The sequence below is a fragment of the Stegostoma tigrinum genome, chromosome 37, assembly GCF_030684315.1.
Source record: "Stegostoma tigrinum isolate sSteTig4 chromosome 37, sSteTig4.hap1, whole genome shotgun sequence".
Lineage (NCBI taxonomy): Eukaryota > Metazoa > Chordata > Chondrichthyes > Orectolobiformes > Stegostomatidae > Stegostoma > Stegostoma tigrinum.
Window position 1 is genome coordinate 10,814,544 of NC_081390.1, and position 21,623 is coordinate 10,836,166.

A 21,623-nucleotide genomic window follows, 5' to 3' on the forward strand; every position below is an offset into this window, starting at 1 on the left:
AGCCTGGTACGGCAACTGCTCTGACCAGGACTGTAAGAAACTACAGAAGGTGGTGTGCAGAGCCCAGACCATTACAGAAACCAACCTTCAATCCATGGACTCTATTTATACTTCCTGGTGCTGCAGAAAGGCTGCCAGCATCACCAAAGTCCTTTCCCACCCCAGTAATGTTCTCCTACAACATCTTCTATCAGGCAGAAGATACAGAAGCTTGAGCACACACATCTACAGGTTCAAGAACAGCTTCTTCCCAGCCAAAATTAGACTGACGAATGGACCTCTCTAAATTCAAATAACATTGGTCTTGTTTATGTTGATCTTGCTTTGCACACGTCCTGTGCAGTGTAACTTCTATGCCTCACTCTGTCCGAGATTTTTTTTTGCCCTATGATCTACCTGTACCACTCACAAACAAAGCTTTTCACTGTACTTAGGTACATGTGACAGTAAGCCAAATCAATCAAATCAAATCAAATCAATCAATCCTCTTTTTAAGTTTAGAAGAGTAAGGTGACGTAGCAGACAAACATAAAATTCTGAAGTCTCTTGAGGTGGAGAAGTCATGCTGTCTTATTCAGAATCTAGAGCTAAGTTCAGTGTTTAAAATTAAGGAGTCTCCCATTTAGAGCATTGATGATGCTCACCGGAGGTCAGGGTCTTTGGTACTCTCTTCCTGAAAGATGGTAAAATATCTTTGAATATTTATGAGGAACAGTACGTAGATTCTTGTAAATCAAGAAGTAAAAATGTTACCAAGGCGAAGTGGAAATGTGGATTGGAAGTTACAATCAGATCAGCCATGACCTTGGATTGAGGGTTCAACTGATTTCCTTCTGCTCCTTGTTTGTATGTTTAGTGATAAAGATTCTTCAGCTAAACAGGAAGGACACTATGAAATGTGACAAAAGTCTTCTTCCATTGAAATAATCTTGCGCTTAGTGACAGAATAGTAGGCACAAATTGAAGAGAAATATTATGATGTTGTGAGATCTTGGTCAGATTATAATGTAGATATTCGGAGCTTGAATAAACAAGCTGGCAGACTGATTCACAGATGACAGATGAGAGAAGCATTTGATGCATGTTGATGATCCATTTCTGACCCAAAAATTGAGCTTGATGATGGAGGTGGCCTGCCCCACCCACTCTGCCACTGGAAAGAAAGTTGGCTGTCCAACTCAGAGCAGAAATGTCAGTTCAACCACACAATATGGTTCAGGCTGAACTGACTACTCCGTAATCCTGCCAACTCCAATATCATTTCATCTCCTTGCTCATCAAAAGTCTATTTACTTAACTATTGCAACCTTAAAAGTATCCCAGAAGCAAATATCCCAGATGCCATGCAGCCTGAACACGATGCATGGCTGGGGGGAGAACAGCTAAACTCACTGAGAGTGGGACTTCAGCCTCTCAGTGATAGGACAACTGGCCCCTTAGACCTGGTGTCCAGTAGATCCAGCAGCACCAGAACTCAGTAGTGAGTGGTGTTGGCACATCAAGGGCTTCCTGGAGATTGAGGGTAGATCCCAAATCTAGGTAGATCCTGAAAGTTTTGGGTGGGCAAGTTCAAGGCAGCCTAGGATAAGTGGAGACAGGATTGAAGGCTAGATGGGGCAGTACAAAGTATGGAGGATATCATCAAGGTCGGGGGGCAGTGTTGCTTCTCAGGTGCACAGGGAACTCCCAAAGGAGGTAGCTGACCCCTAGTTCCTTCCCAACCTATAGCCAACTGTGTTGTAAAGACTACCTTATAACTCTGACTCATCTTCTACCACTTAGGATGCTGTGGCAGAGCAGGTGAATTGCAGTCTCAGAGTGAGAAATGATTGGGTACTAAGCTGTCTGCCATAACATGGGGAAATGAGTTGTTGGTGGAAGGAAAGAAGGTGAGCCAGCTATCTTGCATATTCAGCATTTTCCCCTCTGCCAAAAAACATATGCAACAGTGGGCATAAAACCCAGGGCAATGTCTCAAACCCAAGAATCATTGGATCAAATAGATAAATACGTACCTCTGACGACAAGTTAAAAAGCTTTTGTAATATTGACGTGATGTAACTTAAAGTCACTCCTTTCCCCACCCCATCCACCAGAATAAGTGAAACTCCATTCTTTAGACTTTAAACCATGATCTACTTTTCCCATCAGACTGAACTCTTCCGTACCATGAAGTGCATCAGACTTTAAGAACTTACAAAGCTTTCAATATATCAATATGCTGAAACCAGAGAGGAATTGTCCCCAACTTCTAAAACTTTGGAAGTAACAAAAAGAGTTTTAATGAGACATAAGACTGGAGTGATTTTCTACATGTATGCCTTTTTAAAACTTATAGATTAATAGATTTCCAGAGCACTGAAATAAACATATCTTTTTTTAATTTTGATGTTCTAAGGCCAACTTTAATAGATGGTATACCTGTATATTATCGCTAATGACATGCTGAAATCCTCATTCTAATTCTACAACCCAAATGATAAATGGCATAGAGAAGGATATGAATGGAGATGGAATCTCAGGGAGGAATCAATGTTGCACTGTTCACTACCTACATGATGCACTGTCGAAACTTACCAAGGCTTCCTTGCCAACACCTTCTGAATTGGAAGCATCCAGCCCCGAAGAAAACGTGGAAGCACATGTATGGAAAAGCGCTTGAAACCAGTTCTTCTCCAAGTCGCACACTGTCCTAATAGTGGTTTATAATCACTGTTCCTTCATTGTTGTGGGGTCAAGGTGATGGAATTGCCCCCTTTAAACGCATTGTTAGCACGTGGTCTTCAAGAAGACAACGCTGCCCCCACCTCCCACCACCCACAATCTTCATGGATAATTAGTGACGCATTTTTGACAATAGTCATGACATCTTGGATAGGCTCACAAATGGGAAAGCTTTGGAGGGATATGGGACTAGCACAGACAGATGAAACTAGTTTAGTTTGGGAACATGTTCAGCATGGACTGGTTTGATCAAAGGGTCTGGTTCCATGCTCTGTGACTCTATAGCTCTACTCACTTTCCAAGAATGAATTTTAAAGATGCTCTTTAATAACGGATGTCTCCCTACATGGAAATGAAATTGGCAAGCCATTCTTTGACTGAGCCTTGAATTTTGTACACAACATATTTGCAATTGCCTGAAATGGCTTTGTTAAAAGTGGTGAATATTCCCATTCTTCCAATGGGGCTTTAAAAACAGCATTTTTAAAGCGATGAAAATGACTTCATCATTGTAGAAAAGAAACTTCCAGCATTACCACCTGATGAAGAACTGATCTATAAAGCATAATATGGTCTAAATTTTGATCACTTGACTACACGAGCTCAAACAGAGTTAGGATAAGATAAATTAAGAAAAGCCCAACAGAGAACCCACTCCTGATATGAGTCCCATGTTTATACATAAACCCATGAGGTCATCCAGCTAGGACAGAATTGCAGTTATCCCCATAGTTAGAAAGCCAGGTTCATACAATAATTTGGATAGGAGACCAAAGACCAACCAGCAACAAAGGACTCAGTCAATACCTCCACAAAATCTGAGGAGGTCTGGCAGGGAGGTTTTTAAACTTCCACCAAGTAACTTTTTTCAAACAGAATTCCAGGTCTTCCCATCTCGCATAGCAAACAGCTTAAATTCCAAGCTATTTTGTTAAGCCTGTGCACCCATATGGTTATAAGCAAATAGTCATAAAGCTCCAAGAAAACTATGTCTAAATAATTAAATAAAGTGATTGGCAGTAAAGACAACTGAACATCAGAAGAGTTGAAATGTGAAATATAACTGATGAACAAGTCAGAAATGATATTCGATAAACCAGAGTGGGATAATGTCTAGGCTTTTACAATGCTGCTGAATGAGCAGGATAGGATTTACTGTATCAGGATACTGCAGCATTCATTGCATTTAACAAAAAGTGAAGTATTTTAACGATTTTCAGGAGGGATGTTCAGAATTGATTGGGCAATTGATCAGAATCAATGCAAAAAAAAAAAAAACTTGAAAAGCATTGCGTTTCCAAAATATAACTCACAGGCTCACTGCACTTTCAGAAGCAAAATATGCGGGGATAAAATTGCAGTTAATAAAATAGATTCACGTGTGTGTTAACATTTCAAGAGCATGGATTATTGGAACAGACTTGTGGCATGATTTAATTCTTCATCTTATGCTTATTGTCCTGTTAAATAAATTGAGCCATCCCAATTACTTTTCAATCTTTATTAATTTATTTTTTTTAACAAAGAGGTTAAACCATGCATCATAAATACACAACCTTCCACCTTCCAACCCTTGTAATTGCACACTGCCTCAAGCATCAGGCAAGAATTCCACGTTATCTAGGACTGCAACAGTCACTAGTGTCGCATCATGAATTATTAAATCAGTACTTCGTGGTAATACATAATTTCTTATCAATTATTCATGCTAATGTGCGTGTAGTTTACTTAATTGTGTTATTGACGATCAAAAGTAATTTCCTGAAAATCCTCAAGGACACAAAATTTAATCAGTGTAACTACTTTTCGGATGCAATGCTGTTAAGTATTCTTAATTTGCTCAACAGTTCATTTATTTATGTACCTTTCTGTTGGAAATACAAATTTAATAAAACAATTAAAAGTTAGGCTATGGGAGCCGAGATTGAGTAAAGTTCAATTTTATGCCCTAAGTCATGTTTCGGAGAAAAATAGGTGATATTATAAATTGGGATGCATGGATTGTCCCAGAATATGACCAGTAATCCAAGACAGAGGCTGCTTAAGGGATGATGTTCCAGAAGACATGACCTGTGGTGTGCTCACTAAACTACTCTCAGTGAAAAAATCTGACTAGTGAGAATTTCAGCCAAAATAAATTAGCAGTAATGAAAGATTCCATTCAGTTTTAGGGTTGGCGTGCCTATTGTCCCTTCACTACGACTTCCTCACCAATGAATACAATATTTATTCTTCCCAAAAACGTGTTTTAGTTGTATTTATGGTTCACAATATGTACGGTCCTGTAGTGTCTCACTGCTTGTATCTGTTAGAGTGTTTTCATATTTCAGAATGTCAAGCTAAAATTAACAGCATAAAATTAAATTCATAAATCCTTTTGTTGCGGTGAAAGTATACCAGAGATTGTGCTATTAATATTTCAAATGAATTCCTGTTAACAGTTTATCCATTTAATAGAAATCTACTGTATCATAATGACATAGAAGCTTACAGCTTTATTGCACACTGAAGGTCACCTCTTCCAGAACAACCACTTGTATTTGCAAATTTAGCAAACAACCAGCAGGTGCTTTTTGTTTTCTTTTACTTGATCTATACTCACTTACCTGCGAGAGATTATATTCTTTCCCCATTGCATTATAAAAAGGGAATATATAAAATTGCTTGTGGTCTGAGGAAGTGGATTTGTTGATCTCATGCATTTTCTCCTTAAGTACCTGCTGCACAGTTTTAGAGCAAGGCAATTCTAGCATGTGATAATCTTCCCATGTAGTCAAGAGTGGAATAAACATGGTTAAAAGAAAAAAGGAAGGCAACCGCTGCATTGCAAAAGATCCAGAATTCATTTATATACATCTTTTTGGCTTTGACCCAGGTAAGAGCGTCTTTGTTTTTGTACAGATGGTGTCATGTCTTGATCATATGGTGGATCCAATATCTTTACAGCTGTGAGAATATTCACAGTGATGCCATAAAGTGATCTTAAGTGTTATCTCTACAGTTATGGTTCGCTCTCCTTGCCCTCATACATTCCGTTCAGCCTCAATCTTCTCTTTGGGATGGCTGGCCTTCTCCTGGTCAGTATCCAAGGAGGGTTTCGGTCCAACAGCAGGGCTGTTGTTGGCTGTCGGAAGCAGGTTGGCTGACTGGAGCACTGCCTCAGAGTGTTCACGAGCTTTCATGCGCAATGCAGCCACACTAGCTGTTCGATTGCTCTGGCAACCATAGGGGGGCAAAAATGAGAGACCCATTGGGTCTGGCACACAGCAGGAACACAGGGAATTTCCTAAAAACAAAAACAGGCATCTTAATTACGCATGTTCATGCATGGAAAAGCTGCATTCTACAAAGTTTAAACATTCACACAGAAATCTGACCTACAACAACATTTTAGGACTTGAAAACAATGTGTCTTGAGTATCTTTTAACAATATTCTTAAACGGATATAATAAATTTGAAAACAGAAGCAACATAGGGCAACAACCTTAGCCATTCCCCATCTAACTGCTTCAAAGTTAGTCACCCAAAGCAAACTCAGCAGTGAGTGATTGGGCATTTCAACAGGGTGCAAATTTCATGAGATTATGAGCAAACAATGCTGTAGGTTTCGAATCACAATGAAGTATCACAAATTACAATGAAGAAAATTGCTGGATCATGAAGCTTGTGTGAGAGGAGATTAAAAGTTTTTCCATTTCTTGAATCAAATAAAAAGTTACTAATATTTTGCTTCTCTGTCAGCCTAGTGAAGAGTGAATTCTGCAAAAGGAACTACTTTAGAAAATTGACACTTTCTGCAAAAGCACTTTAAATACATTGTCTCTAATTTATTCAAATAACTTGAGGTGCTATACAAAATGGAATTTGGCAATGAACCCAGACTATCCCAAGAAGTTTGGTGAAATAGGTCATTTTTCAGGAAAATCTTACTGAAGGAGAGAAGTAGAGAAGTGGAGAAATATTTGGAGGGAATTTAAGTGGAGAAGTGGAGAAACATTTGGAGGCAATTTCTGAGCTTTGGGCCATTTTAACTGATGGCATAGCTAACTATGGTGGAGCAGTTAAAATCAGGAATAGCCCAGAGTCTAAAATTGGTGGAGCACAGTGATTTTCGGCATCTTGTTTCGAAGTTGGTGGTTGTTGCTGTAAGACTGGAAGTGAGATATGGAGGGGTGGAATTACTGAAAGAGTTGAGAATATGGAAAAGAATTTTGAACTCAAACGCATTGGTTAGATCACCAATCACAGAGGAGTATGAGTGAGTAGGAATTGTGGCAACTTAGGACACTTACAGCATTGTTTAGAATACTTCAGATTGAAGAAGGATTGGACCAAGGAGGCTGATGAGGAGCAAATTGAAGTACTGAAGTCTGAAATCTAACAATTCCATCACCAAAGGGCTGGAGTTAGAGGGGAATTAGGTGGCGTCACAGGGGTAAATGTGTACAGTCTTAGTGATGGTGCAGATGTGACAGAATGCTCAGCTCAGAGTCAAGGATGGTTGGAAAAGTTTTTCTTCAGCCTCTGACAGCGCTAGGGTGCTAGATGGAGTCAGTGCACAGAGTTTGTGAACAGGAACAAAAATATTGTACTTTGCAATTAGAGTGAAATTCTACTTATCCATTACTAACAAACAATCTGACAGTTTAGAGACAGTGAAAGGTCAAGAGAGTAATGGGGAACCAGAGCTGGGCACCAGTGGGCATGTGAAAAAGATCACTGAAGGCACATCTCAATGAGAAGTGGAAGGTTCCTACTATAGATCCTTGGAAGAAAATACCAGGGATAGAAGGTGCAGGAGCGATAAGAGAAATCACTCCGATTCTTCAATGAAATAATAAGAAAAAAATAAGTTGTTTAAAGGAGGAGAGATTTGAGCAGAATTTCATGAACTACTGCATCAAAAAGCAACTTCAAAACAATATCAGGTTAGATTAGAAGCCATTTGGGATTATAGTTTAATGCAATGACTTGATCCATCAAAGCAATTTCACAACAATAATTTTGGGACAGGGCATCCTGCATGTTGGCACTGATTTCAAATAAAGTAATTCTTTGGCACTGCATTCTTGGCCACATTCTTAAGAATATTTAACTTGCCTGAATGGAAATAGCTTTAAAACTGAGATTCTGGACCCCCATTTCAACTCACAATGCTAATAACCATTTGTCATTCACAATGCACTTTTAAATAATTTGTCTATACTTTAAGCAACATATTATCCCAAGCTTGTCCAGTGAGACCGCAAGAAGTTTTGCCAGCCTAGTAGTCAAAAGGAACAAAGCACTGAGTATGAAATACAAACAGGTAGAAATGGATTGGGAGTATGTGATCTATGGCCACAGTTTGGACACCTCAGCCATACCCAGTATAAGCAAATACATGCCATAATTACAAAAAGAAATACTTGAACCCATATGTATTATTCAACACTGACCAATGGCCCTTGAATAGAAACAGAGACACAGAAAACTAGGACAGTCTAACTAAAGGTGAATATCTGTGTTCTTGTGTTCAGTGGATATATATTTCTTTATTTACCCAGAAGTCGTTGTATGGATCATTCCAAAATAATGTTTGACCTCCAGTTAATTTGTGTCCATTTATGGATCATCATATTTCATGTTACATTTAGTTAATGCTGATTGAAAAAAAAACAAAGGGATGGAGAGATGATGCCAATAATCAGAATGGGAGTCATACCATATCAAACTTGAAATGTGAGTTCTAAAGTGTTGACAAGTTATATATTGAGAATTACACACAACTAGCACTCAGCTCTTGCTACAATGTGCAGCATGCATAGAGGAAATGCAGCTAAGCTCACGTTGAGTCTATATAATGTTAACCATAAAGGACAGGAGAGTTTCAGCTCAAGAATAATGTTAAGGTTGACTGTTCCAGACTGGAATTAAAAAAACGTTTGTGAAAAAGACTCTAAAGTATTGTATATTGTCAAAATGGAAAGAATCCGGAAACTTGATTAAAAAAAACCATACTTTACCTTTCAGAAAAAAGTCCAGTATGTAAGAATGCAATCTCATGAAGATTCCAGTAAAAAAAAGGACATTTTACAAAAAGGAAATGATATGGTCTTGTGTTAATAAGGCTGATCGGAACAGGGATTATTTGATATTAAATGTAGCCTCACTTTGGAAAGATAATTCCGTATTGCATTGTATATTTGGTGTCAGCTATATTACTTTTCTATAACTGAATCTTCTCTTCCTTTGGTGCACTAGGAAACTTATCCTTTCACATGGGTTTCTCATTATTTAAAATAAAGACTGTGTCCTCAATGTCCATTCCTTAAGTGCTGCAGATTGACAGACCCATTTGGGCTTTCGAGCAATGTTATTTCTCCACATCAACACTATGTTAATTTTCTAATCATCAAATAGCAGAGTAGACTCTCATTAGACCTAAAATGGTCCTTCTGCCAAAAACAAGCATTCATTTGTCTAACATCAACACTTAAGTTAACCATATGGCTCATTATGTTCAACTTTCGGATATAAAGCCAACTTTCAGCCAGTGCATCAAAAAAAATTTTTAACAAGCATAATCACAGTCATAGAACGCTTCAAGATGAATCATATTGGGAGATGAATTGTTAACTCTGTTTCTCTCTCCAGATGCTGCCAGATCTATTGTATTTCTCTACCACTTCATTTTTATTTTATTTTATTATCTCTAACATCTGCGGTGTTTTGCTTTCATAATCATACTTTGACTCGGGCCATCAGAACCTTAAGCAGCTCACTGAAGACACAAAACACCTTGTCACAGTGTTTTGAATAAAACTATATCATGTTTATATTCTGCCCACTCCTTTGCCTTATTCGAGTCTATGGACCAAAAAAGGAGATCACTTTTTTCACACTTTTGAGGACTGTGTAACTGCAACGAAGTTATTCATTGGGTACAAATGGGACATTGGAGAGAACAATGCCATCGCTACGAGAAACACTCGCATATGTGCCTCCTTTCTCCAGTGGCATCATCTGGGACACATTACAGATCTGCTCGTACTTTAGTGTTGTTTGGGACTCGGAGTCTGCAGTTCGTCTCCACACAATAAACACGTCACTTGCAGTTAACAAGAAGCCAGCATCAAACTTGTTACCAACGAAAAAAAACTACATTGTGGTTTCATTCAGCCGGCAGCCAGCGACTAGCGGTAGATGGCAAGACACCGAGGTACACAAGATTATCTATTTCTACATGTGCCATGTTTAGTTTATAGAAATACAATTATAACTCTTCATTCCAATCAGGAGCAATTAATGATTTTGGTTTGACATTTTAAATGTTTCCTCTTTTCTAGTGAGTTTTAACTTCATTGTCTAAATCACGAAAGTTAAAACTACCATTTTCGATTACTTCTTTTTATCGGAATTTATTATGAAGTTTTAAATGGGTAACAAGAACTCACTTGTTCGAACCGAGATGTAGCTTCACATATTAATTATTTGCGCTGCCTCTCAATGACAGTGTTATATTAACTCCGTATACTTGGCAGGTCTGTAACGAACGCGGAATGGAACCAAAGGTGTGTTCCATACAAGGACCCACATCACCACAACAAACTCCGTACTTTCCTAAAATTTGATTTTAATGAGTAACAGGTCTCACAGGCTTGTCTTATATGTTAGTTACAGATAGTTGACGCTCAGCATGACAGTCGGAAGACGGCGCTTGCAAAAATCCACACTGGTTCTGAATGTCACCTTTCGTCCAACTCAACAGGCTGTGTTGATTGGAATTGTAGTAAATGGATTGAATGAAGAGTGGGGCGTCATTTCAGGGTCTTGATAGGGGAAACAATTGGAGTGGCGGTTGAGAGAGGGTCGTTCCCTCCAGGAGGAAACCATATCAGAAATCTTCCCTGAAATCTAGCCGTTCTTATTCTGCGGAGTCGGGTTGCCTGCTTTCTCGGTTACTATTGGATGCTGGTTCCGCGCAAATTGCTCCGAAACAACGTCAGAAGAGACTCCATTCTCGTTTTAAGGATGTACCTAGTGCTGTGCGGAACATGTTGGGTGTGGTTGGCGAGGGCGGGATGTGAAACCGGCCGCTTTTGTCACAAAGCCCAGTGGAAAGATACTGACGACCATAAAAGGGTCACGTCAGATCTCCCCTGGATCGCTGACAGGTTCGATGGATGATGAAGCTGCGCAGTATGTTATTCGGTGTCTAATTTGGCTCGTTGTCTTTCAGAGGAGTGAACGGGTTTAAAAGGTGGAGGACAGAGTGAGGGCAGCTCAAAGCTGAATCTCAGCACGATTAATTCGGGGTTGCCGGAAGCTGGAACACTACTGGAGTATACAAAGCTGCTCTAACAGCATTGGAAACAGATTCACGCGTCCTTAGCCGTCCTGGTTACACAAATAAAAACCGAAAGAACTGCGGATGCTGTAAATCAGAAACAAAAGCAAAAGTTGCTGGAAAAGCTCAGCAGGTCTGGCAGCATCTGTGGAGGAGAAAATCATGGTTCACGTTTCCTGTTCAGTGACCCTTCCTCGGAGCTGAGGAACTTTTTTTTCCTGGCAGTTTCAGTTTTTATTTCTGCGTATACCAGAGTTTGGATCACGCATTTCCCCAGTTCCCACCTTTTTTGTCCTAAAAGTTGGCTTAATTCAATTAAACTTCAATGTAACCTCTTCGTTTTGCACCAGGCTGTATGACTGACTATTGCCCAGGCCAGCCGTTGAAATGAATCTGCAAGAACAAAACCAAAACTTACCCTTCAGCGTTGCAACTTGAGTCAGAGCTTGGGCGTAAGTGGCCGTGTTGAGCAGAGTCGTGGGCAAGCAGGAGGGGAAGAAAGGGGCCGAAGGACCTACCGTCCTGCCGAGGCTGAAAGACAAACCGAGCGTTAACGGGACGATTTTAAAATGCACATTTTTACCCAAACACATGCCCCCCCCCCCCCCCCCACCCCGCTCCGTGGAACTGCAGATTTGCACGCCCCCTGCCCTTCTTACTTCTGTTGCATTTCTAATGAATCCTTTTTGCCCCGAGTCGGCTCCATGGGAGAGGGGGAATTTAGGTTTCTCATGGGAGGCGAACCTTCGGCTGCAATCTCCTTCCCAGCTTCTTGATCGGAATTGCCCCTCTCTGTTTTCCTCCATTTCGCCCTTCGGTTTTGGAACCAAACCTGCCGGGACAATGGACAGACAAAAAAACAAACTGGATCCAGTGCAACTCTGGAACTTCCTTTTCTTCCCGCACACCCTCCCCGTTCCTGCTCTATGATATTCATCTAATGGTTGCGGAACAAATGCAAGTTCTGATGCCAGGGCACGGATTATTAAGGGGGCTGGGCTAACGCTCAATATCTTCTGAATGAAATTGCACGACCTCACGTGTTTTGAAGAGGTGACAAGCTCTTGTCCAAACCGTTGTTTTTTGTGTGTCTGCAATATAACGGGCTGGTATTGCTAAGATTTGCACCAAGTCCCAACGCTTCTAACACACTTTCTGCAATTCCCAACCTAATTCATTGTCATTCCCAAACCGTCCGGAACGAACGGTTTCGCCTTTCCACTTTATGACAGTTTACACGGGGAAAGGCGGTGTCTCCTTGTTAACGGGCCACGCTCAGCCATAAAGCAATAAATAGGAATCAGATTTATAAACTGGAATTCAATAGGTTTTTCCCTCAATTTGCCCCAGGATTCCATCAGACAGAACTCCCCCACAATCTCCCCAGTCAGGTATATGTGGGCGATTTCAAATTGCAGTTAGCTCCACAATGATATTAATGACTTTATAATCATGTAAACTTGGGTCAGTTAAGTGTGGACCAGATGCAGACAACTTCTTGCATCGTAATTGAATGAAGGTCGCTGGCTATAACAACATTTAATTGAGCAATTTTTCATTATCATATTTTAATGACTTTCCAGTGACAGTTAGCCTGCTTCTGAGTAACATGCATGATGAAGTCGTTTATTTCCTATTTAGTGATTATTTGACAACATCAGCCTCGATTAAGGCTCGGCTTTCTAACGCATTAATCATATTTTAGTGGGTTACTGAACCTTTGCTGCGTTTTATATTTGTGAGGAGGGGGTTGGCGTGATTTTTGTTTTGTTTGTCAGTTGGTTTTTGCCTTCAATCAGGGACACGGAATAAAAGAATGATTCAAAACATTCTGCTACGCTGTTTGCAGAATAATTGTCTCAATTTCCTATCTCACCCTTACACCTTCCAGCATGAAGTCATGATCCGCCGGTCCTGAATACCCCCTAATTGCTGCATTTATCTTAATTTACAGTCCGTTCCCCGGCAGTAGGAGAGCAGGCGACATTCAGTGAGCACTTAAAACTATATCTAAACAAGGATCCCATTCGAAAATAATAACGCCTCCCTGTGAACGCGACTTCATGGCTAGATTTAATAAGCAGGATCCCTTAATCCGTTTAAAGAAGAATAATCTGTTTACAATCCCTAATTTAGAGCAATGAATTCCATTATCTCCCTCCATTTATTGTGTTTTAAACGATAGCACGGTGACCCTCAGGGACTCGAGTCATACAATTATAATACTTACAATTACGTTGGCTCGCAAATCTCACCCTGCGCAAATTTGAAAGATTCATAAATGCGTGCGTGCAAGTCCCCTATTAAAAATGGGGAGGAGGGGAGGGAGTTATTGTTTAATGGATCTACATTCAGGCCTGAGTGTTCCCGTGTATGCAGCTACAGACTTGCTAACTCAAGATTGCATTGCAGCTTCCTGCTTTTATTTAGTTCAATCTCAAAATCAGTTTGTGTTCCAATTTTAAAAGGTAGTTTGGAGCTTTTTCCGATGCAAGGAAATGGATGTGCATTGATGTAATTTAGTGCCTTAGAGACACGGACAAATTAGTGTAGAACATTATCACTAGTTAATTATGAATGACCGATTAATCAACCTAATCTAATATTCCACATTATGTTGACGTTATTAAAGTGCATCACATAAATGACAGATAGTCTTTCATTTGTTTTATCTCTAGCCAAATATGCACTTTACACTGACAGTCGCGCAAAGTCTGAACGCTCAGCTCTTTTTCTAAAAGATGATTTACCTGAACTCTTGCTTCAGTGAGATTTATCTTCATTGCGAGCTCTTCCCTGGTGAATACGTCTGGGTAATGCGTCTGTGCAAAAACGGCTTCTAAAGCTTCTAACTAGAGAGGGAGACAGAGAGGGTGTGCGTGTGGGAGATGGACGGGGGGGGGGGGAGAGAGGGAGAGGGTGAGCGAGGATGAAAAACAGAAGGTGAAAGAGAAAGGGTGAGAGCGAGCGAGGGTCAGAGGGGGAGTGTGGCTCAGAGAAAGAAAGTGTGGTTAAGAGAGAGTGATTGAGAGGGAGATGGGTTTGAAAAGAGAGGGCGTTAAAGAGGAGGATGTGAAAGGGGGATGATAAGAGGAAGATGAGGGATTGAAGCGGGGGTGGGCGGTGAGTGAGCGCGGGAGAGAAAGAGTGGTAAGAGACAGCGTGACTGCATCTTTGAAAAACCCCAAAAGGAACCAACATTAAAAATCGCAAACAGTTGTGATTCTAACACAAACGAAAACAGTAATTGCTGGAAAAGCTCGGCAGGTCTGGCAGCATCCGTGGAGAGAAATCAAAGTTAACGTTTCGGGTTCAGGCACCCTTCCTCAGAACTGGTCACTAGACCCGGGATGTTAACTGAGTTCTCGCCACAGACGCTGCCAGACCTGCCGAGCTTTTCCAGCAATTTCGAATCTTTGTTTGATTTACAGCAGTTCTTTCGGTTTTTATTTGTTGTGACTAAATTTCGGCAAAATCCCTACAAAAGCTGCAAAGAAACTGAGCGGCATCTGTGGAGCGGCTGAGGGATTTCCTTTCTGCCCAACTTGTTTTTGTTCTAATTTCCATTTCCACAGCACTGGCCATTCTGCGTTTGCTGTGTTTGAGAAGTAATATCTCACCAAATCAACACCTTGCCAGATTCGGGTGCCAGTAACATTCGATTTGATACAGACCGGAGTCTGAAGAGAACACGCAAAAAAAGCAAAACTGTCAGTGGAATGAGTCTGGCTGAAAGAGAGAAAAAAAATTCCGTTCCACACTTGCGCCCTTCATTGCGTTCAAAGTAGGGGTTGATTTGTGGCGGGGAGGGATGGGGGGAAGTGAGCCCTAATCTTCTCCCGGATTTTGAAAGTCACTTTAAGCGTCGTTCGCCTCCAGGTGCGGGAGGCAGGACAGACCTGCTGAAGGGTAAACGTCGTTCTGTTCCGGCGTTGCTTTCGGCGTAGAAAACCGTCGTCAAAATCGCTGGTACTGTGTCCGCCAAACCCGCCGGAATTCACTGGGGGAGGAGGGGGAGGGGGGGTAATGCAAAGAGAAGCTTTAATAGCCTGGACGAGAGACAGAAAAAAGCTCTTAATTTAGATGCACGTTTAATTTCGCCCAGCAACTAGCAAAAATTCCACCCCGAAGGACTTTATCAAGCAGGTTCAGGGGGTAACCCAAGTCAAATAGGGATTGTCAACAGGGTCACTCCAGTGTTGAGCTTAATGTACAGTTTCCAAAGGTTGGAATTCGTCCAAAAGAAAGCGCCTGTTCAAATTATTCCCTTAAGTGTTAGAGCCCCTTACCAGAAAAGAAAATTCCTCAATATTTCAAAGCCAATCCTGAAAGATATTTGGCCCTTATTTGATTTGACTATCCGTCGCCTACTGACTGTTTATTCTCTTCCAAACCTCCGGCTGGCAGACGGTGAGTATTTCTAAACCATTTCTACATCACCCACCACCACTTACCCGACTCCCCTTGTTTATAATTTGTTTGCAAAACAGCATAAAAGATTGATGCAGACCTTTTAGGGAAGGGAGGAGCGTGACCACGTTCTAAAGCGTTGATAAGAAGCATGACACCAAACATCTGCGATGGTAAAAGCCTATTTTAACCCTCAGGCAAAAAAAGGGTTTTTGTGTGTGTGTATATATCCACAGAGAGGGGAAGCAGGTGGTAATATACTGCTGGGACCAGCACTCACTCATACTAGCACCAAAATACATCAGAGTATAGACTGAGAGGACAGCCCTGCAACAGACTTTACCCATTACAACGCAGTATGCGCCAATAGTTGTACAAAACGTCCAAATAGTTTAAGATTAAAACCAATTATATGATAAGCAGTAGACATACGAAACGCGAAGTCATAGATGGGACGAGTAATCTATCTACCGGATGTGTAAGGAAACTGATTAACGCTGCAAGCGCCGTCGATTGTACGCCAACGTTACATCTGTTTACAAATGCTGTCTGCTTCGCCAACGCTCCAGCCCATGCAGTTGCATTTGCTTTGACACAGTTATAGTCCCCAAGGCTCAGCGAATTTCAAATCGCGAGACACACGATGTAGAAACGGGGACATGTGAAAAGTTGGCATTGTCTGTTAACACTGGTTTAAAATAACGTTTAAGGTCAAATCAAATATATTATAAATAGATTATACTTTCTGGGGCATTTCGTGTTTATTCGATTTTGTCAGCCGGATAATGCCTTCATTCCTAAATCGGATGTCTGTAATTGCGCGTCTGTGATTTTATGAGTGTATGTGCGTGTGTGTGTACGCGCAATATGTCAAACATTCTATGCTCTGGAGATCAGGCAGTGGATAGGTAATGAATTTACATGTAAACATACGTACACGAATTCGTCCGGCAACACTCCCCATCTAACTGCGGTGGACAGTGGAAATAAAACATTGCGGAGTCTGTAACAAAACAAAACACAGAAGCCAGTCAGCTGCTTCTGAGGCAAAGTTTACCCCGCCAGAGAGCGAGAGAGAGAGAGAGAAAGAAAGCAAGGTAATTTGACATCTGCTTCCGCCACAATTGAGAAACAAAAAAAACAAAATGTGAACTATACCTGCGTCTGGACTGAAGCTGAGCAGATAGCGGGGCTCGGAAGGAATAAGCTTCCTGGCAGAGATTACCTAGCCTTCAGCGAGCATCTGACCAAATGTCTTTATCTGTCTAACATGCCCAGCCGCTTAGCAACTTGCTTTTATAATCTCTCGCGTAATTGGCCTTAATCTAATTATTTCCAGCGTTGTCTTCTGTGAGTAACTTCGATAGGTCCCTTGGGTTTTGCCAAAATGTACACGTGGTCCGGGACGTCATCTGTCTCTCTTTCCCTCCGAGCAGAGCGGAATTTTCACCCCTACTCTCTCTATCTCTGTCTCTCCTTCATCTTCCAAGCGCCAAATGAAAACATTGCCGAAAATATCCTGCCCTAGCTCTCGGGGAACGCAAGCAGACATCCGCGCTGCTGCTGATGTTGCCTCGACAGTCGCAACGCCTCCCCTTGAAAGGAAAAATATTGTTCCAGCTCCCACACACGGATTGAGTTAGAAGTCGGCGGGGGTTGTACCACGATGTGACTGGGGCTTTGGCAATAGCCAACTAGGAGCTCCAAAACGGACGTTCTCTTGATCCCTCTCTCACGGCGATGTCCCAGAATTTTGATGAAGGGAAGCTACAGAAGTTTATCCCGCTCTCACCGCTCCCCTTCTCCTCCATATACGTGGACTGAGGTGGGGTGGGGGCGTTAAAATATATCTACATTCGCTCAATTGCATTAGAGAGGACAAATGAAGGCAGCTCATCTTCTGCAAATAAGTACTGCCTGAGATTTTTTAAGTTAGGGATGGGGATTGAGCGAAATCACATAAAATGCAATAAAAAAGCGGCGAGTATAATGGTGCATAATTGCTCTGTAATAGCTTGTTACAGCCCCCTGCCCTATTAAGCATTTCCCTGGCGTAAAGCCTTTACTATATTAAGGGGTGGCGGAGGGGTTGAATGTAATGATATTTTGGTTATTAAATGTGTGTAATTAATTTATGCACCGCTGAAAATAAAGTTACTTTATGACCTCTGCAAGACGCCCAGAGTCAGACAACTGTTGAGAAAGGTTGCCTTCCATCCTGTTTCTCGCCAGCCCCTCCCCTCTTGTCCTGCCCATGTGGGTTTTATGGAAAATAGAGGAATCGAGCTAGAGACAACTTACCGTAGGACAAGTGCGACGCCGTGGTCGGTCTGAGCTGGTCTGCAGTGGATCCGCAAATGAATCCTCATCTTATCCACGCTGCTCATTGAGTCACCAATCCTGGAACCTTTAACGAGAGGTATTAATATGATTTACGGCTCAATTTCGCCGGTCGAACGAAAAAAAAATGATGTTTCGTGTTGGAAGTGGTAAATAAAATGTGATAGTAACGATCCACGCTTCCCCCCCCCCTTTTTTTTCTCCTTCAGAATGTACAGTGTGCTAATTCCTGGCCTCATCTCACACACAGTCTCGGTCCTGCACTCTCGGCAGCGGACAAGTTCTGTGCAAACGTTCAAACAGCCTGTAGGAAAGAAGGCAAGACTCTCGTCCGCCGGTCACAAAAAAAATAAGCAATTCTTCCTGGAAACTGCAAGATGTTATTTTGGGTGTGAACACTAATTTTAATCAGGCAGGTGTTGAAATAAAATGGATTCAGTTGTGCAGTGTATTGTAAATAAATATGCTTGAAGCTCTCAAGTTGTTCTTAAGGAATTTATTTTCGCAAGAAAATATACTTTATTCATTAAAACAAACTTTATGTGCATACACAGTTACTGAACCAGTCCTGTTATGGTCTTTGAAAACATTAAAATTTGGCATTCCCAAAGTTGTTCTATTTCACTCATTTTTTTATTTTTGGATAAAGAGTTTCCGGAACAAAACATTTTTTTTTCACACATCTCCTCAACGTAAGTGGCATATTAGTCAAGGTGACTGGCTTTAATTTCATCTAACCTCTTTATTCTAGGTGCCCTCCAGCCTCATAATGTTAATTGGCCTGGAGTACACGGTTCAGCAGTTAAACTGAGCAAATAAATCCTCCCGCTCGCTTTTCGTCGCGCAGAAAGTTAACAGCGTTGGGATTGTTCGAATTAGTCGGTACGGGGCAGTTAAGGAAAGCGTTCCACTGGCAACTTACCAACACAACCATGCTGCAACTGAGGTCTTTGTAAAATATGACCACTGTAAATATGGTGAAATGCGTCTGATTTAAGCGAAGATCGAACGTACTAGCCCAGTCCAGCTAAAGAAGACCATTGGCTATGGCATTCGAATAATTGCTGATTTTATAGAGAAAAAAACTTCTTTTTAGTTCGAATCATCACCTGACATGAAACATTGGAGCTAAAATGTATCTTCAGGAGCTGTTGCTGGGAAAGAGAAAGCTTGACAGTAATTAGCAATGGACTCCAAACATGTCAGACGTTCGAATGTGACCATGAGCTTTTGGGAGTCCCTCAGTAAGTGATTCCGCCTTAGGAAATCCAAGATGCACTTGCCTCTGTTTATTAATTGGCTTTAGATAGAGTGTCCACAATGTTAAAAAGAAGTCCTTGGAGCTCGGCAGAATGTGTGCTTTCACATCCGTGGCAGTCCATGTTGTAATATAGCTCAGACAGACCCCGAAGAATTGCGGATGCTGGAAATCAGAATGGAGTTCAAACTACCACTCCCACTATACACACACACACACACACACACACACAGACACAAAGACGATAATGCGGGGCGTCCGCTTGGGGAAGTTAGTGGAAGGACTGGGGTTGCGTTTGCAATGCAGTTTCAAGCTGTCCCACTGGCGGCCGGCTTCATCGAATTATTTAGGAGCAATAAAGAAAGGGCTCCGTTATCCTCGTGTAGTTCAATGCTTGGTTCTCCTTCCATGAAGTTCAGTTTAACAAATAATACATCCTCACCGACCGGAATAGTTAGTTCATCAGTCATCAGTCATAAAACATCCTCCTGTCACAAATTCGCTTTGGGCTATTCCATTGCTGGTGTAGGCCATTCAGCCCATCGAATGTGTTCAATCCATCCAACGATGTGCTGGAAAATGGGATTGGAATCATAGAATCCCTACGGTGTAGCAGCATGCCATTCGGCCCATCGAGTCCACACCAATCCTCCGAAGACCATCCCACCCAGACCCACGCCCTTTATCCAATCTCTGTAACCCTGCGTTTCCCATGGCTAACCCACATAAGCCTGCACATCCCTGGATACTATAAGCAATTTAGCGTAGCCAATCCACCCTAACCTGATTACAATAGTTATAAACAGAGAACAAGGCTCACCGGATTCGAAAAGTTAACTCTGTTTCTCTTTCCACAGATGCCACCAGACCTGCTGAGTTTCGCCAGCAATTCCTGTGCTTGTCTCAGATCTCCAACCCTTCCAGTTCTTTGTGTTATGATAGAATAGTTCGGTATATTTTCATGACCGGCGCAGGCACAAGGGGCCAAAGGGTTTTTTTTTTCTGTGCTGTAGCCCTCTATGATTCTATGGTGACTGATCTGTGTCTTAAATCCATCTTACCGTCTTGGCTTTCTAACCTTTCGTGGCTATTTTTAGCACAGATCTGCTCATTTTGTCTTGTCATTGGTTGATGCCATTGGGTTATTAGAACAAAACATCGTGATGTCTGCTTGGATTGGACACAAATGAACGAGATTTGAGCTAGTATTTCAAACCTGACCAACGAAAGTGAATGTACATTTCCTTTCCACTCCAATTCTCCCCCCTCTTCCCCGTCCATTTATCAAAGGAACTCATTCCCAAACCTAAAGCTCCTAGTGGTGGGAACAAAATAAACATAGCCGTGTTTTCCACTCAGAAAGCTTGGATTGATGGGATTAAAGCTAAATTAACATTTTATATTCTCTTGTTCTTAAAATCTCAAGTATAATAAAAGCAAAACACTGTGGATGTTGGAAATCCGAAGTTTTTAAAAGTTTCAGAAAGTGCTGGAGAAACTCAGCAGGTCTGGCAGTCCCTGTGGGTAGAGAAACAGAGTTAACGTTTCCAGTGATCTCTTCGGTCAGAATCTGAGGTGACAGAACATACCATTTAAGACTGAGACTGTTTTTTTTTCACACAGAGGCTGATGAATCTGGGAACTCCCAGAGGACTCCGCAACATTCAAGAGAGAAATCGACAAATCTCTGGAGACTGAGTAAAAACCGATAGAACTGCGGATGCTGGAAATCAGAAACAAAAAACTGTAATCCCTGGAAAAGTTCAACAGGTCTGGCAGCCCCTGTGGAGAGAAAGCAGAGCTAACATTTCGTGTCCAGTCACCTTACCTCGCAGAAACATTAACCGATTTCTCTCCGTAGATGCTACCAGACTTGCTGAGCTTTTCCAGCAAGTTTTGTTTTTGCTGCCGGAGACTGGTGTTGTTTTCCTATGAGCAGAGAAGACTGAGGGAGGATATTTGGTTGAGATGCATAAAATTGTACGAGGTGTAGATAGGGTAGACAGGAAAAACTTTTTGCCTTGGTAAGGGTATCAATGACCCAGGCAAATAGATTTAAATTAAGAGGCAGGAAGTTTAGAGGGAGTGTGAGGATTATTTTCGGAACCCGCTGCCTGTAAGGCTGGTTGAGGCAGAAATTCTCGTCATATTTTAGAAGTGCTTGGACGCGTACTTGCCGTACAAGGCGAGAAAATGTGATGGAATAGTTCAAGCGTTTGTTTTTTGACCAGTGCAGACTCATAGAATCCCTACAGTGTGGAATCAGGCCATTCGAAACATCGATTGCACACCGACCCTGGATCCAATCCAGACCCATCCCTCTATAGTCCACCCAGCCTACACATCCCTGCACACGATGGCCAATTTAGCGTGGCCAGTCCACTAACCTGCACAGTTTTGAACTGCAGGAAACCGGAGGAAACCGACGCAGACACAAGGAGAACGTGTAAACTCGTGCAAGGGTGGTTTCCAACCCGGGTTCCTGGCATTGAGAGACAACAGTGCTAACCACCGAGCCACTGTGCTGCCCCTCATCGTTGGATTGTGGGAGGAAAATCCGG

The 21,623-nt window shown here is 41.7% G+C and overlaps 1 protein-coding gene across 4 annotated transcripts; it reads right to left on the reverse strand.

Moving 5' to 3' along the window:
- Positions 1 to 4,269: 4,269 nt before the first annotated feature.
- drgx (dorsal root ganglia homeobox) lies at positions 4,270 to 17,796 on the reverse strand. 4 transcript variants are annotated; one of them, XM_048563678.1, is made up of 7 exons: positions 17,766 to 17,796; positions 16,402 to 16,467; positions 14,954 to 15,054; positions 13,805 to 13,906; positions 11,714 to 11,886; positions 11,473 to 11,585; positions 4,270 to 6,010 (listed from the first exon to the last, which is right to left on the reverse strand). In XM_048563678.1, exons 2-7 carry the CDS (start codon positions 16,457 to 16,459, stop codon positions 5,748 to 5,750), a joined length of 810 nt encoding a protein of 269 aa, XP_048419635.1. In that variant the 5' UTR covers positions 16,460 to 16,467; positions 17,766 to 17,796; the 3' UTR covers positions 4,270 to 5,747. The 4 variants fall into 4 exon arrangements, with proteins under 4 accessions (XP_048419635.1, XP_048419634.1, XP_048419637.1 ...); XM_048563677.1 differs by lacking the exon at positions 17,766 to 17,796 and adding an exon at positions 16,623 to 16,738; XM_048563680.1 differs by lacking the exon at positions 14,954 to 15,054 and having other exon boundaries at positions 17,766 to 17,784.
- Between the last annotated feature and the right edge of the window lie 3,827 nt (positions 17,797 to 21,623).

Coding starts and splice junctions, on each gene's coding strand:
- drgx (XM_048563678.1), bottom strand. CDS start 16,459: ATGTTTTATTTCCACTGTCCACCGCAGTTAGATGGGGAGTGTTGCCGG. Junction 13,907..14,953: donor CGACGTTTACCCTTCAGCAG/GTCTGTCCTGCC, acceptor CTCCCTCTCTAG/TTAGAAGCTTTAGAAGCCGT. Junction 6,011..11,472: donor TCAAGTTGCAACGCTGAAGG/GTAAGTTTTGGT, acceptor TTTTGTTTTTAG/GAAATTCCCTGTGTTCCTGC.